This window comes from Macrosteles quadrilineatus, unplaced genomic scaffold, assembly GCF_028750875.1.
Source record: "Macrosteles quadrilineatus isolate MER2022 unplaced genomic scaffold, UCM_ALF_1.0 Scaffold_2__2_contigs__length_208266976, whole genome shotgun sequence".
Taxonomy (NCBI): domain Eukaryota; kingdom Metazoa; phylum Arthropoda; class Insecta; order Hemiptera; family Cicadellidae; genus Macrosteles; species Macrosteles quadrilineatus.
Window position 1 is genome coordinate 170,534,459 of NW_026542595.1, and position 17,376 is coordinate 170,551,834.

The 17,376-nt window shown below is 31.7% G+C and overlaps 3 protein-coding genes across 3 annotated transcripts; 2 read left to right on the forward strand and 1 right to left on the reverse strand.

Moving 5' to 3' along the window:
* Positions 1 to 259: 259 nt before the first annotated feature.
* Positions 260 to 4,273, forward strand: LOC128988158 (peptidoglycan-recognition protein LF-like). Its single transcript, XM_054409389.1, has 4 exons — positions 260 to 357; positions 1,513 to 1,733; positions 2,934 to 3,061; positions 3,944 to 4,273. Exons 2-4 carry the CDS (start codon positions 1,513 to 1,515, stop codon positions 4,060 to 4,062), a joined length of 468 nt encoding a protein of 155 aa, XP_054265364.1. The 5' UTR covers positions 260 to 357; the 3' UTR covers positions 4,063 to 4,273.
* A 3,583-nt stretch (positions 4,274 to 7,856) lies between these two features.
* On the reverse strand, positions 7,857 to 11,822 carry LOC128987603 (peptidoglycan recognition protein 3-like). The gene is made up of 4 exons (XM_054408545.1): positions 11,554 to 11,822; positions 10,458 to 10,669; positions 9,577 to 9,707; positions 7,857 to 9,083 (listed from the first exon to the last, which is right to left on the reverse strand). The coding sequence occupies exons 2-4, from the start codon at positions 10,655 to 10,657 to the stop codon at positions 8,968 to 8,970; spliced, it is 447 nt and encodes a 148-aa protein (XP_054264520.1). The 5' UTR covers positions 10,658 to 10,669; positions 11,554 to 11,822; the 3' UTR covers positions 7,857 to 8,967.
* Positions 11,823 to 12,033: 211 nt separating this feature from the next.
* On the forward strand, positions 12,034 to 16,396 carry LOC128988105 (peptidoglycan recognition protein 3-like). The gene is made up of 4 exons (XM_054409313.1): positions 12,034 to 12,215; positions 13,291 to 13,491; positions 14,782 to 14,909; positions 16,020 to 16,396. Exons 2-4 carry the CDS (start codon positions 13,295 to 13,297, stop codon positions 16,121 to 16,123), a joined length of 429 nt encoding a protein of 142 aa, XP_054265288.1. The 5' UTR covers positions 12,034 to 12,215; positions 13,291 to 13,294; the 3' UTR covers positions 16,124 to 16,396.
* Positions 16,397 to 17,376: the final 980 nt, after the last annotated feature.

The following is a 17,376-nucleotide window of genomic DNA, read 5'->3' on the forward strand; positions in this document are numbered from 1 at the left end:
GGAGAAATATTAAGAGCATCAGATCTAATACATTGTCTCTTTTATTATGATAAATAATGTTAAACATAGGCTACTTCCTTATTGTTAAGATGTGGTATGTTATCTATTATTGTGGCAAGAATTTCTAAAACTGTTGTATTATCTCATGTTTTAAAATAGTATTACCTCACTATGTACGTAACTGACTTTTAAAAGATAATACAAACAAAAAAATTGTGGATAGTAATTGGAAATAGTAATTGGAAATGACGGGTTAAAAGTCTTATTTACTTTATTAGTTTAAAAGTACAGGTTAAAATGTTGTTTGGCTAACGATAATGTATAAAAATTTCTCAAAAGAGCTACGGCCATATAGGAGTAAGTATTTATTATAATTATTTTAAGTCAATTATACCGTACATAGTTTTACAGGCTGAACGAAAATAACCATAATTTTTTGTTAGTATTTTATAAATTCATGATTTAATGAAATTAAAATAGCATTACCTCCATAGTTTATAGCTTGTTGCTTTATTCCATAGATAATCAAAGTTACAGATAAATTATAATTATTACTCATTAAACAAACATACTTTTTAGTTCCTCCTAACATATGACTAAAATGTGATTTTTTAATGGTTGAAACATATTGTTGTAAGATAGGATGGGTTTTCAACAAGATATATTGCTTAGGTATTTTTAAATACTTTCATTATTTAAACATTTACTATTGTATATACTTATATATTAGGTTTTCAAATCCTAAATTGTTGATAAAATACATTACATCCTCTTTTAATCAGCCTTCAAAGGGCCGCACAGGCGCACAAAGGTTGGATTAAAATAAAAGGTTGGATGTTGCATATTTCGTTGAAAGCCATGTCATTTGATGTCTTCTTGTAGAATATATTGTACTTATATATGAAAAATGTATTGAAAATGTATTGAAAGCGATGGGTTACTTACACGCATGTGTCACATAACTTGTACCGCATGAGGCGATGTGAAATTTCTATTCAACAATACTGGACATTATAGTTTTCAAAATAAACGCCAAGTGTTGCATTTTAACCACGATGACTATAACCGTGTTGATAAATAAACGCATATATAATTTAAATAATACTATTAAAACGATAATTATGTACAATCATGATAAAAACTGCATTAAAGATGCAAGATTCAGTGACGTTTCCTGCTTTTGTTTTGCCATATGATTGAAAATAAGACTGTACGTGCTCTGACACAATCTTTCTTTTACAACGATGGTTTAATACCCGTACTATTGAGTACTACGGCTATCCGCAGTACTATCTTGATAATTAGACCAATTCGGATTACACTATAAACTGTAGGTCCCTTAGTTGCCATTGGCTGTATGGGCTATTAAATAGCAGTCCTGTCCCTGTCTAAGGAAAATGTCGGTCTTGATCGTGCCACTCATCTCTTTCATACTTGGCTTAATACCTACCTTCATATATTTATTTATGTGTTTCTTAAACAAAACAAATCCAAAATACACTTTTTCCACAGATGGAATATAATACCCAAATGCCGGTTATCCCACGTCAAACATGGAAAGCTGCCCATGTGGTCCACCGGAAACGGATACACAGTCCAGTTACTTCCGTCTTCTTCACGTCCACAAACACACGGACTTGTAGTGATACAGACAGCTGTTCAGATTTGATCTGTCAACTGCAACTACAACACATGCAAGAGCTGCCGGGCTACTTGGCAGATATAAGATACAAGTAAGTACACAGTGAGGCGTGACGAGGGACGTGCGCATGCGCTGATGTCGTCACCGGAACAGGAAATATAATGAGGAGTTTGAAAGGTTCGGTGTTATGAGACAAAATTTATGATTCGGTGCAGTGGGATTTTAAATAGTGGCGTCCCATAGTATCCAAATAATTCGGAGCTATGGGATTCGGAGGATTGAGATTAATTTTGTGTTTGGTGGTGTGGAATTCGGTGCTATTGGACTCGTGTAACGAAATGTGTATTTTCATTCCCTGCAAAAAGAGTGGACGTTTATCTTAAAGGATAAATCGTTTGAACTGGTTTGTCGCTTGTGAACCATTTTTACAAATTAAACTAGGCTCTTTAATTTCATTCCAACCAATTGTTGAATCACATAGATAAATATACGATCACGAGATAAAAATCTAATAACAGGTAATAAATAGTCTAATAACTCTTTTGAAACATTTATTTACACTTCTACTGTTTTAACGAGACTTTAAATATAAGTGTATATGAAAAATTGGTAATAGTGACAGATTTTTATTGGATCCTCATCATTATCATGCCCAATAGGCAAATGACCTTCACGGTTCACCTTTGGGTCTGATGACTATCACACATTATATTCCATATAACTTGGAATTCATTTATATACTTTATAAGATATCCTTATTTTAATTATAATTAAAACATTTCTGCAAAGTTTTATTACCTTCAAAATGGATGATACTTACATCTGGAAACAGGAAAAACTTGCCCAAACCAGGTTTATTGCTATAAAGTACTTTCTTGTTTTTGCTCAACTGCACTAAAAACCCATCTAAAATATGAACGAAAACTGTCAATGATTCGAAGTTTTAAAATTAAACCAAGCAATACTAGACTCTTTTATAGTTTCAAAAGTTGTCTACTTAGACATAGTCGAAATTATAATTTTAAGAGTATGCCGTTATTGAATCTCTCTGGTAACCAGTCTCGATTCTTTTTTAAAAAAGGTTTAAATACGTGCTACTAGGCAATCAAATTTTGTTGCAAACGCAACTATAGTTTCGGCTCTTATGTGGAAAGATTTGTTTTTAAGATTCACTCTCACAGCTTAGCTCCTCTCCCTTCTTCAATCATCACGGTTCAACCCTATCTTCGAGGGCAACTTTCCTGATCTTTTTACACCCAACGTAAGTTAACAGACAGCAGATGTTTTGCAGTTTCCTGATAGGAGGAGATGGACGAGTGTACCAAGGAAGGGGCTGGACAGTACAACCCACCCTCCCCTTTAGATACACAAAGTTTGGCAGGAGTAGCATATACATTGCCTTCATCGGGGGGCTAAGAGGTAAGGAAATATATTGTCCCTACAGTCAGTCACCTTACATCGCTTTCTTGAATTTATTATAGCACGCAAAGTGGCCAATTCCTGTATTACTTAATTTTCCGCACTCATTTTACTTAGCCGCACTCAGTTTACTTTCCCGCACTCCAGTATTTCAACAAAAAACACAAAATAGTGTTTTGTATTAGGCACGTAATACGTGTATGCAGGTACAGGGCTTATTAATTTTCGTTAAACGCTTTATATCAACATATGACTATTGGTACAACGACTTACATACGTACTTTTAGTTACATTTAACATTTTACTATCAATAACGTTCGGTTTTGATGTTTACTGTCTTAATCCACCTTGATTTTTCTTATTGAATTCTGTTTTTATTACATTCAATTCTAATCTAGACCGTTCCGAACCTTTTCATTCGATATTGTATTATTTTTTGTAATTGATGTTATTTCAATTTATGATATTTTGTTTTACTTTATTTCACTTTCTTTTTATCGTTCTTTTATGATTAGCCTTCTAACCATCTCCAACTTTTTGAATCATTTTATAGTCTTTCCCAAATCAAAGAAAAAGAATGGCATCAACACCATGACATTTGTAGCGACCAAGAATTGTTGATTAAATCTGGGTAGTGTACAAACACAAGCTTCACTTTGTACATTTTGCAACAATGATTTTGATCATTTACGGGAATAATAACCCAAACCCTTTATAGACCTATTATTCAAGTTAAAATTTACCAAACATCATTACAGTATATTTAACCAAGTTTTTCAGTTTATGCTGTATGTAAAATACATAAAAACAATTTTAATGTAAGCGTTATTAAAAATATGTTGTATGTTTGTATGTTTGAGTCAATAAAGTATGTTTTCGCAGGTGATTCACCACCCCCTTGTATGCTCGACGCACAAGACAACCTCATTAAGTACGGAGTATACAACGATTTAATATCCGCGAAGGTAACAGAATTCACCCTCCGGAATGCCCGTCGGTGAAGGTGACTTGGAAGAATATTGATGTGCATGGTGAAGTGGGACTAAGCTAGCCTACTATAACTATATTATGATTATTCACAAAGTCAACCATACAAAAATATTTTTGAGAACAGAAATCAATTTAAATTGTGTTTGTATCATACTTTTGGAGTTCATGGTGTTTAAACCAGTCATATTATAAATATGATTTTTCTTGAGTTTAAGTTGGTAACGTGATGCAATATTATTTTCCTACAGTCACCCGACAAAGGTGGGCTTCCTTGCATTGATTATAATGCATAAAGCTCCTAATTTCTGCATTTACTTACTTTGGCGCACACTTTTTAATTTGTCGCACAGTTTTTACTTTGTCGGACACCAGTATTACAACCATACAAAACAAAACCACCGGTTTTTTATTATCCACGTTATCCGTGTACGCTTGGAAATACTTTTAATACTTTTTTAATTGGAAATAGGCTGGCAACACTTTAAGATACAACGAATACGATCAGCTGGGGCAGCGTTTCCCATTTCGTTAAATGTTTGGATTTAATCCAGCCTAAAACGTGTTGTACAGTGTTTGAAAGACTAATTATTTATATGCTTTTTAGTAAACATTCCTTTCGTGTGCACAAAGTGCCACTTCGCACTAGTTACACAAATAGCTATTGTGATAGCAATGTTTTTAGTTCACATATTTTATAATATAGTCATTTAAATTCTTTATTTGTGTTATGTGCCAACTTAATTTTATAAAATAATTGAATTGAGTAGAGTCGTATACGTTTTAGAACCATTGATGAAAAACAATTGAAAGCTGAGATCATAATATTGCTTATATGTTCCACATAATGATATTCTTCAAACAGGTTGTTTATGTTTTAGTTGAAACATAATAAAGTTTAGTCGTAATTCGGTCATGAAGTTGATAGTCTTTTAGTACGGTTGTTTATGTGCATTTATAAATTATTATGCTGTAGAAAGCACACGTTTTGCCATGTTAAGTCTTTATGGCTTCGTTGATAAAATATAATCTTTATGTATCTTTATAAAGTAGTCAAATTTATATAACTCTTATACATTTATATGTTTATTATGTTTAGTTTTTTTTATAGAAAATTATTTTAGTTACAGTTTTACAGCTTATTTTACATACTTATTTTACAGTACCTCTACAACCATTATTCTGTTTTTATAGCCATTTCCATTGTCGAGCAAATAGAATAATAAACCACTGTTTATAAAAACTCTGTAAAATACATTTTTTACTATCAATAAACTTGGAAACATCAGTATATTTTATGTATTCAAAGGAGAGAGATGTTAAATAAAGATACCAATTTTGTACCAAGAGATCTGTGTCATTCCACTGCATAATCCTGTTTCCGAATGGGTTCCGAGTCACTCGGTCACAGCATCATTACATAGTAAATAACAATATTTAAATAGCAGGAATTGAACCCATCAAAAAGGTGAGAAGTTCTCTCTCTCATAACACTAAACTAGACGTAACTGAATATAATTAATATTACACATTTTTTTAACTCGTAACTGTTTTGACAACTAGCCTTTTTCAATTCAAATTTTAGAAGTAATTGTTGATCAGCTGACCTTCGACAAAACATCAAATAATCCTTCTAACCAACAGTTGCAGAAAAGTGTATTGCAAGATTTTGAAAATTTCTTATAGTTGTAGTGAAATAGACGCCATAAAAGTAAGAGTCAGACGGATTGTATTATTTTTTTACATTTCCATATAAACCAAAGAATCGTTGAGTGTTTAATTTGAAATAATATATGTGCAAAAATTGCTATTGATTATCCATTACTGACAGTAATAATAAAAATAAGGGAGATTTTAAAATTTCCTTAATTTTGATTTAAATGTTGTAATAAACTATCCAGTATTGCTCAAAGATTTGTAATTATTTACTACTTTTACCTGAAACAGTATTTATAGTACGGTGTGCCGCTAGCATTATGCGAACCTAATCCTTTTTCGACACTCGTAGAAGCTTTTAAGGCACTGGTGCCTTACTAAAATAAATATTAATATTCAAATTGTCGATATTTTAAAGTATATTAATTCAAAACTGTAAATTGAATATACTGTGTTTGATTTAAATTGGAATAAAGATGTAATGTGTATAAATGTACCTCAACGAACTTGTGGTAACACTGAGAATACCTGACTATTACTGTATACACCCTTTATCCTTTATCACCTAAGTATAGACATTCACAGAAACACATTTTGTTTGTTTACACCAAACCCTGTTTTCACTTATGAATGCCCCGATCAGAAACAATAAAGTTAAAAGAAATCGAACTATGGTGGACCGTTTGACGAATGTAATCAGTAAAAGCTGATCCGTTTCGAAGCGAAATCTGATTTCGTCTCGCGATTGCCTCCATTTTACAATCTCATCGAAGTTATTTATGGTTGAAACTACATATTTGAAAATTTAACTTTTTTCTCCCTCGATGGTACTGTTGTTTACAGTATTGAACAATTCTTTAAAAAATCCTCTACCTAACTATTGGTAAAATATTCTTCGTTGATAGAAAATAATTTTAAATTAAGGTACAAGGTAAAAAATATTTGCACCAAGTTATTAACTATTTTACGTATATGGAGAAACAGGGGTATGAAATCAGGTAAGGATCGAGGGCAGATAAAAATAAAACAAAGCTGTTACATAAACTATAACTTAAATCAATTATCATCTAAGTCCAGCGACCACAGAATTAAAAATGTTAATTCTTTGGTCGCTGTCTGATTCTCAAACAGTAACAGGTACTGGCTTAGGGGCCTCGGTGCCCGAGGTCTTGGGTTCAAATCCCGCAAATCACCAATGGATTTTACCATGTAATAATGCTGCAACCCACTAGGACTAACCTGGAGCAATGTGCAAAACTGTTCCGGGCTGGAACTAGCATCGTGAAGGTAGGACATAATCAATTAAATGTATTCAAAATATACACAATTAAGTTTTAAGTAAAATAAAATATTCAAACCTTCTCATTGTTTACGATTTAAGAAAGTATATACTGATTTCAAAGACAATTCCCCTCTTAAAACTCCTACGATTGTCTATTTACCCATTTAAATAACCCCAATTCCATAATACATGAAACAATATAAGTATTCATTATGCAAAACTTTTTTCATTAGTACTTTTACACATATAGTTTATAAGGGCTATAAACACTGCACAAGGAACGTAAGTAAGTGTTTATATGGGATGGATCTTAGTTTAATGGCCGGCACTTGTCGAGCTGCTGACTGGTTAGGTCTAAAATAACCATCAAAATGTCATTAAGGTAAGTTCCTCTAAAGCTATAACCTACCAGCTTTTAACACCGGCGTCGTATGTTATAGCTAATACTTTGTTCGACAACTATTATCGTTATTGGACGTAGCGATAAAAATCTTCATAAAGTTTAGTAAACATTTAAAATTTACCTTTATAAAAAAGATTTATAATATTCATTATAAACATTATAAATAACCGAAATAAAAATAAATAACCAAAGAAAAAATCACAAAAGTGAAAATAATAATAATAATATCTTTTTCTATATTTTATTTAATGGTACTTATAAACACATATACATAAGATAAAACCGTAAATAACAATAGTAGAACGTTTCACAATTTTCCAGTACCATTACAACGTGGTAAAGATTTCAATGTTCAAAATACTTGCAATAAAACCAACCAATAGACGTTTATGTGATACGAATATCCAGAAGTTATACAATAAAAAATTTCTTTAGTTGTTGGAACTACATGAAGTTGGTTAACACTTTTACAGACTTAAAGAACTTTTAATACACAAGGGCTTAACAGTGGGGGAGGTCACACGTTCTGAAGTTATTCTGGGTTGGGTATTGGATTCATGTTTAAGAGTCCTTAGCTAAACGTTCTAACTCATAAAACAGTTACAAAAACTACAAAAACAATTTATAATCTCACAGTGCACTAAATATTTAAATTACAATCACTTTCGTATTTGAAAAAAAATATTTTGAGAGGGTAAATAAATCTCCGGCAACTGTTTGAAATTAACGAAATTAACATTGCTCTTATGGCGGGCCAACCCAAGATGGCCGTTTGCTTCCATGGACTCTCTTGGAAAACAATATAAAACTACAAAGAACATTTTTACTCCCACCATGTCCTAGATATTTAAATTACAGTCACTTTGGTGCTTGGAAAAATATGTTTTGATGATAATTAACTCTTCAGCAGCTGTTAAAAATCACACAAGAAGATCGATAGCCTCGAATGACTCTTAATTATGTTTAACCCAATACACAATAATTTTGAAAAACAAAAACAACGGCAAAAGAAAAACAATAGCAGTTAGAAGTAGGTTTGGCTTCCAATTTCATTTTAAGCTTAGAACACCCTTGGGTAAGTTTCTATGATCATCAAAAGTCATAAATTTAACTTGAATAGCACTTACTGTCTTAAGTAATTAAACTCATTCCCTCGTCCATACAAATTTGTATAGTAACCATAAATTTTATCTTAGACTATCTTTGCCCATGATCAATGGCAAATAGACATAATCTTGATCCGAACAGCTGTTCGTTATTTCATAGACGATTATGTGATAAAAATTGAACGAAAATTTGAACGAAAATATTAATTAACAACATAAACTAATTTAATTTTTTTTTCGTATAGTTTTAACAGTCTGTTTTACATTACACATATCAAAATGAAATAGTTAACCCTCGAAATACCAATTTCGGAGAGACTTAGAAATCGATAATATTCTGTAAATTTGATAACGATTTATTATTCGTATGAAGACGATGGTTTCACGAACAGTCCAGTTCTATAAGTACGGAAAGCTAGAACATGTTATAAAATTTTCAGCCCCTCTGTATCACTGAGTATACACAGCTACCCTACAACACCTGTCTGATAGGTTTATGCAGTTTTGGTAGTCTTACAATCAAATCATGTTGGATGCCGTACTTAATAATTTCGTCCTTTATCTCAAGCATTGCTCTAGGAACGGGTTCTGCAACATACAAGGTGATTGATGAAAAAATAAATTAGTAATAAAATATTGTACAGTTATCTTTTACTTTTTTTTATTTTCTTATAGATTTTTTTGTTTCAAATAATTTAAAACCAAAGAAATATTATCCAAACAAAAACACTGTCGTACGTGATTTTAATTGTTTAATGAGATATTTCTTTTCTTCTGATTAAATAACACACGTATCAACAATCGCTAAGACGAGTACTTTAAGTGTTATTGTCTTCACCCTTTAAATTGTAGTTTTAGTGAAATAAATATTTATTATAAGTATATTTAAAATTTAACTATGATTAAGAATATAAAACTATGCTTCTGTTAAAACACCTATATAATCCAAAATCGAAACAACGCATGACATAATGTAAATTTTCACATCTTTCATAATCTTTTCGTTAATCTTTCACTACATTGAATAATTCTTTAGGTAACACAACAGCAAACAAATGTATAATAGTTTTATTTTTCATACCTCCAATGTTGTTCATCATGAAGAGCAAATTGAAAGCATTGTCCTCGAAGTTTTGGATTCTTTTGGGCAGGTCGGGGGCGATGCCCCATCCACGGCCCTCATACACTCTCCCATCCCCGCCTATCATGAAACTGCGCATGGGAAAATGGAAGTTAAAGGTCTAATAAATTATAGTACAATTTTCAGTAGCAAAATTATCAAGCAGCATGTAAACGTTGCAACTGTTTAACAGGTGTAAAAGAACTTTTATACATGACTAGCCTGAATATGAATACATTCAGTTTAGTAAGCATTATTATGTTGGTATATCGTGAAACTGTTTCAACTTCAAGTCAGTAACTAAAATAAAATAAACCTTTCATAGTATGTCAATTGCTTCGTTACATTGAGGTTCCTAACATATCGTGGCCTCTTTCAAAGTACACAATATATGTAAATGTTCGATGCAACTAGCATTTGAGACTGAGTTACCTTAAAATTACTGTGTTCAAAACTACCCTTAATAAAAACTTAACTCAATATCTTTTAGGCCAAACTTTGTGAATGTTCTTTCGCATTATATGGACGTCATTTCTTATAAAACAAGGTTGGTTTAGTGGTTAGAGCGTTGTACCAGGCGCTCAAAATAAATCCCCGATAAGACTAAACCTTGTGGACAACAAAGCATATACTGACTGACAATGGAGTAAAGAAAACAGGATTACCAAACTATGAGATATTTTTTACCCTTGTATCTGGTAATGGCCAGTGGTTCGGAGTCCATCTCATGTTAACCTATCAAGTAAAAGTATATCTATCTAATGCGAGGTGATCCATCGTGAATATTTTCTATATTCATTTTCAAACACATCGTACTTTAAACGTAAACCAGATCAGCTCACTTGTACGGTATGTCGATCATCTGTTTGATCATCACATATCGCCTCTGCAGTGCCCTCAAGGTGGCGGCACATTGATCAACTCCGAAGCATGGCGAACAGTCGGTCAAGGTGTAGAATACATGGCCTGCGGGTCGTTCAAGTGGTTGTTCGTCAAAAGTGACCTCAGCTTGCCAAACATCTCTTGTTATCACTTCGAACATTGTGAGATGTGACTGAAAAATGCGTGAACATATTGAAGACATTTATGGCTGCAGGGATATTTTTTAAATGTGAAATAATATGTGAAAATCATGTTACCTTTTTTGACTTTGGCGTTTCAGAGGTTGTTATTTATAAATATAGATTTTTATTTTGTTTCTTAATTTTAAGAGTTTGGCTACATCTTTACGTTTAGCTATTGCCCGTCTACATAAGCCTTAGTCCTGTGGGTGGGACCACGGACAATAGACCACCAATGGTATATTCTCTGTGATTGAACGTATCCAGCAAAGCAAGGGACAAACCGGTACAGTGCAAAGACGGACTGTAATGGTAAAAAGTAGTGCTAGGTACCAGGACCCGAAACCACGACATCACTACTTTGTGCCTTCCACTGATTTTGAGCCAGCGACTCACTAAATCACCAATTTACAGCAAGATGTTTTGTTAGACTGTTATAGTGTATGTTCATTCCAAAATAGAAAGGGATGAGAGAAAATAAGCTTTACTAATTGGTTGATTAGTTTAATAGAAATTCAAATTATTGTATTTTTAAGGTCTACAATACCAACAAAGGAGGCTCTAAACTATCACAGAACCGTTGTTTAGTAAGAAAACTTCAGCTTTGTTTTCCAAGTCATAAAAAAATCACATATTCTGTCAATATTGGGATGGTCAACCTTTTGTAAGGCCTAATATTGGTTGTGACATATAAGATGAAAGGGTCAAGTAGATGATAGTAAGGAAATATGTAAAACATAGTTTATGCACAATTATATTAGTTCAAATAGTAACACTATAGAATTGCAACCAACATTTAAATACTTAGAAAACGATGTCTTGGTTTGAATATTTTGAAATCATATTTGATACAAAAAGAAATGAGGATAATACTTACCTGAATGTAATAAAACCAAAATCAAATATGACTTTTATTACACGAAGGAAAATACTCGTTCAACTGACACGATTTCATATTTTCAGATATCAATTAATCGTGGTGATATTTTACAATAATTTTAGTTTATTTTTGTATAAGTAACATTTAAACTATCATTGTTCTCACACCACTCACATAGTTTTCGTTTATGAATATATTTTTCTATGTGCACAAATGTATTCACTCACAAAAAGACCACTACAAATATTTATAACAATTTATACAAAATAATTTAACCACTTAGTTAAGTAATCGAAATAAAAAAATAAAATTTTGATTTTATAAAATGTACTTGTATTAAAGCCAGATGATATAGGTTGTGTTTCGAATTTCTACTCACTGAGAGATAATTTAAATATTTTGATAGGTTCATTTACGTTATCAATTTCATAACATTTCCCCCCCCCCACAAAAAAGCTGAACATTATGTAACTGTCAACCCAGCCTGCTTCTAAACTTAATGAAGCTTGATTCTCACTGTGAATTTTGTATAATATGTAGATTTTGCAATGGGAGTTTCTTAAACATATATTATGGTTTACCACAATATTGTAAATTTTTGTTAGTTCGGTTGTAAGTGAAAATGCTAATTTAAAATAAAAGTAGAAGCTGATACACAGGTAAGTGAAGTATTTCATAGTTTGCTAGTCATAATGTGAGACGAAACTAGTGAGAAATAGAGATCATTTTCAGACACTTACAATTTAATTTAGATTTTGGTTTTAAGATTTTTTCTCTCATACAATCATCATTACATTGTTCGTATTATTCGGCACATACAAAATACATGCTTAGTGGAAACCTTAGCTTAGTAATCTTGTGAAGTATCTCCCTCCAACAGCATTATGTTTCCTTAAATCTATGTAATATAATAACTAAATGTTTAAAATGTTGTACTGTGATTCCAAAGTGTAAATAATAGCTACAATGAATATATTATTGTTATATGTACTAATTGATTCCTTAACAAGTCACTTTGTTAAACGAATTACGAAACAACAAACTTATAATTTACCGTATTTATTGTATACTAATATTCAAGCATGCATTTTTGTTGTTTATAAAGACAATAAACACATTTCCCCATACTTATAGCTGATCCTAATGTGCCCATCCTAAATCTTTACAATCAAGGCAGTTTAAATACCTTAATATTAAGAGACTATTTGTATATTCTAGATATATTTTATCTTCTAAATTATTTAAGAGAGGCAGTCCAGAAGATTTTTTTTTATGACAATCCTGTATTTCAATTTAAAATGCTAAACCACTTTTATTCTTTGGCGAGAATCCTTAACATTCTATTCTTAGGCATACTGTTGGCTTGGTCAAGTATTTAGACCGTTAGACTTTTGTCCTTAAGGTACCTAAATCCCATCACTCGTTCAATGAACTATTCGCTATATTATGATGAAACTCTGACCAGATTTTTTAACCCACCTGAATTTGTGAGCTTACCTTTAAAGTAATAAAATTACAAATCTTCAGGCAATATAAACTGACTCTACATTATAGGTTTACACATTTTTGCCAGCAAGATTGATATTAAGAATGTTATGATAGGTTACGTACCTTTTGTCATACTTCAGACGAATTAAAAGACTGTGGACGAACAAAAGACACGTAACCTTATTATAAGCTGAAAGGTCATACATTAATTGTATTTATCCAATCAAACTCTTTTCCTCTGCCCAGTCAGATGCTGGAGATCATCAGTAGGAGTGCCTGGGAGGCGTTGGAGCCCCTAAACCCAATTCAGCTGAGAGAAATACCGAACAACGTGTTTATGTCGTATTCAAGACAAGAACCATGTAGTGGTTACGATTGCCTTCATTACCTTAGACGGGAACAGGTCAAACACATTAGAATAAAGAAACATTCAGATCTTTCCTACAGGTTTGTCTTTTAAGATGCTGAACGGGTTTAGTCAAAGCCTCCTCTAAGACAAGGCCGTGGTGAGTCAAAAGTGGCAACGCCGCAGCCCAGGCCTACTGAAACAGCAGGTAGACTTCCGTACCTGTTGGCACAAACAACCGAATGAAAATATCGATCGATATATCGATTGTTCGATATATCGTTTAATTAGTTAGGTAAGGTAAACCTAACCTAACTAACCAAACGATATATCGAATGAAACAATCGAATAATTGATATTTTCATTCGGTTTTTCGTGCCAACAGATACGGAAGTCTACCCGAAACAGCTGTTGCACTAATTCATAATGGGAGTTTTTGCCCAATGTCTATGTTTACAAGTTTGTTTTTTTTTTACTGTTTTGCCATGGCAATGATGGGCTGCCCAGTGCGACGTTGCCACCAACCCCGCGGCCTAGTATTAGATGAGGATATGGTTAATTAGATAGAATAGCATTAGTTGCAAAACATTTTCAGCTTCTTTTTTTGTGTTTTCCTCTTTGGAAAGTTATTGACTATCTTCAATTTTCTTAAAAAAAAGAAGAAAAGGGGCTACTTGTCTCGTCAAGACACCAAGTTAACTAATGACTTATTTGACATTTTTAAGTTAATTTAATAAATTAATTAATTTGTATTTTTAAGTAATATGATACCCATTTCCATGTTAACATATTTTCAATGTAGATTGATCTACTTGGGCAACATTACATGAGACTATTTTATTTGTGGTAAGACATTTTTAGTTTTAGTTTATGGGCTGGTCTTAGCAACTTTGAGACTAAATACGAATCATATTGGTTTATACCTTCTGTTCAATTGTACGACAGCCAACATGTAATCCTAAAGAGGAATTGAACCTCCTTAGAAACACTTTCATAAAAAAAAAAAAACTAAGAATTATTTCTTTAATAGTTCGCTAGACTTGTGAAAGTCAATTTTTTTTATGTTGATAGGATTTATGAAAGCTGTTTTATTAGCATTAACACCTTTTGACTGATAGAATTTACACAAATTTTTTACTGTTTCAACGGTGTACGCATATAGCACTGTTAAATTACACCAAATTAGGATATTTAATGTTTTGCTATACAACAGTTTCCCTATTTCTTGGCACTTGTCTACATCAATGATTTACACTGGTCATTACTTTACATTTACTTACAAAGATTTTCACACCTAGCAATAAGCCAATTTACGAAAAAAAAAACAGTCTAAAAGAATTATCAATAAAACTTCTGTTGTAATAATCAGACCGTTTTCATTATCTTTTCAGTTTTCTAATAGATGAAGATGGGAGAATATACGAAGGCAGGGGTGCATCATTAACGCCGTCATTACCGATGAAGTACAAATATCTTGAAAGATGTAGTCTCCTCATAGTCGCTCTAGGGACCTTCTCTGGTACGTACGATAGTTTTATCGTAAATTAATTGTTTTTTTCATATAATTCTATCTTTAAAATTACATTTTTCAATATATAAAAAGGAACTAGCTCTTTAGTTACATATATTTGTTTATAAATCGAAGGGTGGCTATAGCCAAATTATTTACTTATAAGAATTGTATTAGCATATCCAGTAATACAGAATTAGTTTTAAACACCAACTTAATTATACATTTTTTAGATTCTGTTTTTACACTTTAGCCAAATTACCGGTTCTGTACAGTAAATGCAATCTTCTTCATTATTATGGAGACTTTATTCGTAATATTATTTAAACAAGCTACAATTAGGCTATTAAAAAAAACCCTTAATAATGATTTATAACACGTAGGCATTATATAAAGTTATAACCTACGGCAAATGTCATTTTGCAACAGTGGAATGAAATTGTTGGTTTATAATAGAATGTATAATATTAATTTATAATAATAATAAGATAAATACAATATAACAATACTGCTTAGTGCTTTGCTTGGTCAAGTTAATAATACAAAGATTTATTAAGGACGTAATACAGTATACCAGTATTTTAAGTGAACAACAATATAAATATAGTAGCAATTAAACAACAAAAACATTTTTATTTAGACGATCTATAAGAAAAAAATATAAATAGACAATTTAACAACGAAAATAATATGGAAAGACGATTTAACAACACAAACAATAACATAAATTTAATAACAAAAACAATACAAGTAGACAACTAAACTGCCAAAACAACATAAATAGACAATTTAACAAAATAAAATTAAAGTTTGATGAATGGATGACAATATAAATATAAATACAGATATAAAATGTATAAGTAAAAATTACAATACATTTATCTGTACACATAATATCTTTCCCTGGTACAATTACCCAGCTACAAATACATAATATGGATCCAAAAAGAAAATGTGAATTTAGTATTGGAAACTAGAACAAAATAGAAATTTAAAACTCAATTGTGACAATTCCATAAAAAACAATGTGCAAGTGAGCAAGTAAAGTAAAACCGTCATATCATTAATTTTCTATTGAATAATTTAGTTATAATACAATTATTTTATTTATTTTTACAGATGAACCTCCACCGGACAAAATGTTTGAAGCAAGAGAAGAATTTTTACAATATTGTGTAAAACAAGAGTTTATTACTTCGGATTATCGTTCAATAGTTATATAATTCAATTACTTACACGATTATTCCAACAAAAAAGGATTTAAAACAATGTTTTTGACAAGAGAGATGTATTTCGAAGACTTAAATATTGCTCAAGTCTTATAACTGACATTTGCAAGATTGAAATATGTGTTTCGCAAACAATTTTGAAAGTGTTTATAATATTTACTGAGATGGAAGCTAAACAGAAGCTAGTTTACAAAAAAATAAATATGTTCTGTTAAGTTTCATAAACAATGTATATTTTTATTAGTTTGTAAAAATATATTTGATATGACGCAGCACTATAACTCTATTGATATATCATGTTGTACTCAAAACCAAAATTATTTCAAATTTTAGATTATTAGTTGTGTACGTCTATTTTACGACTGAAAGAAAACATAAAAAAGCTTTGAATAAAATATCTACATAATAATATTAACTTTATGAAATACTAGCTGTAACCCGCGGGCTTTGCCCCGTTTAACTTCTTAATTTTCAAGATTATCTTGTTCGCATGGCTCAATCACGTCCTGGTTGAAGTTTGTTCGCTACGCTCACTCACCTTTAGGTTGGAGCTCGTTCGCTACGCTCACTCACCTTTTGGTTGCAAATTAGCTGTTGTCATAAATGTAAAAGAAATAATAGTGCTGCACCCTGTTGGTAATTTTTGTAACTTTAATGCTATTGAACATCACAGAACAGAACCAACTTGTTTAATTGAAACAGCTGTTAAGATTCAATAATTTCATTTCTCATAAGGTTAACATGGGAAACTCCAGAGCCACTGGGGCGGAGCCCGAAAGGATTTTTGAAATAAGAATATGCCTATATGTTAATCGGGAATGTGAGCTATCATCATGCCAAATTTCAGCCCAATCCGACCAGTATTTTTCGCGTTCACTTGTCACAAACATACATCCATACATCCATACATCCATACATCCAAACTTTCTCATTTATAATATTAGTAGGATGATACAGGTATAGCTTTTTAAACAGCCCATTTGCACTGCCATAAATTGTTTAGTAGTTTAAATAATACTAAGGCTATCTAAAAGAGACATATCATAAAACAGTATAATTAACTGGTAGAGGGGGTTAAATGAATAATTTGTAGAACCAATCGAAGGTATATTTGACGGTTTTTGACTCATTTTAAACCTGCAACACATTTACTTTTGTACTTTATCATGTCCCTTAACATTCAAGGACTTAAGGGTCCAGAACTGTTTTACACATAGATTTAAGCTAGACCGAGACGATCAAATTTC

Bases quoted from the DNA above. Each gene is read 5' to 3' on its own strand.
- LOC128987603 (XM_054408545.1), bottom strand. From the start codon at position 10,657: ATGTTCGAAGTGATAACAAGAGATGTTTGGCAAGCTGAGGTCACTTTT. The intron at 9,708-10,457 runs GTGAGCTGATCT...TCCCATGCGCAG, and splicing joins ATGATCGACATACCGTACAA to TTTCATGATAGGCGGGGATG. The intron at 9,084-9,576 runs GTATGAAAAATA...TGTATGTTGCAG, and splicing joins CATGATGAACAACATTGGAG to AACCCGTTCCTAGAGCAATG.
- LOC128988105 (XM_054409313.1), top strand. From the start codon at position 13,295: ATGCTGGAGATCATCAGTAGGAGTGCCTGGGAGGCGTTGGAGCCCCTA. The intron at 13,492-14,781 runs GTTTGTCTTTTA...TTATCTTTTCAG, and splicing joins CATTCAGATCTTTCCTACAG to TTTTCTAATAGATGAAGATG. The intron at 14,910-16,019 runs GTACGTACGATA...TTATTTTTACAG, and splicing joins CGCTCTAGGGACCTTCTCTG to ATGAACCTCCACCGGACAAA.
- LOC128988158 (XM_054409389.1), top strand. From the start codon at position 1,513: ATGGAATATAATACCCAAATGCCGGTTATCCCACGTCAAACATGGAAA. The intron at 1,734-2,933 runs GTAAGTACACAG...GATGTTTTGCAG, and splicing joins TTGGCAGATATAAGATACAA to TTTCCTGATAGGAGGAGATG. The intron at 3,062-3,943 runs GTAAGGAAATAT...ATGTTTTCGCAG, and splicing joins CTTCATCGGGGGGCTAAGAG to GTGATTCACCACCCCCTTGT.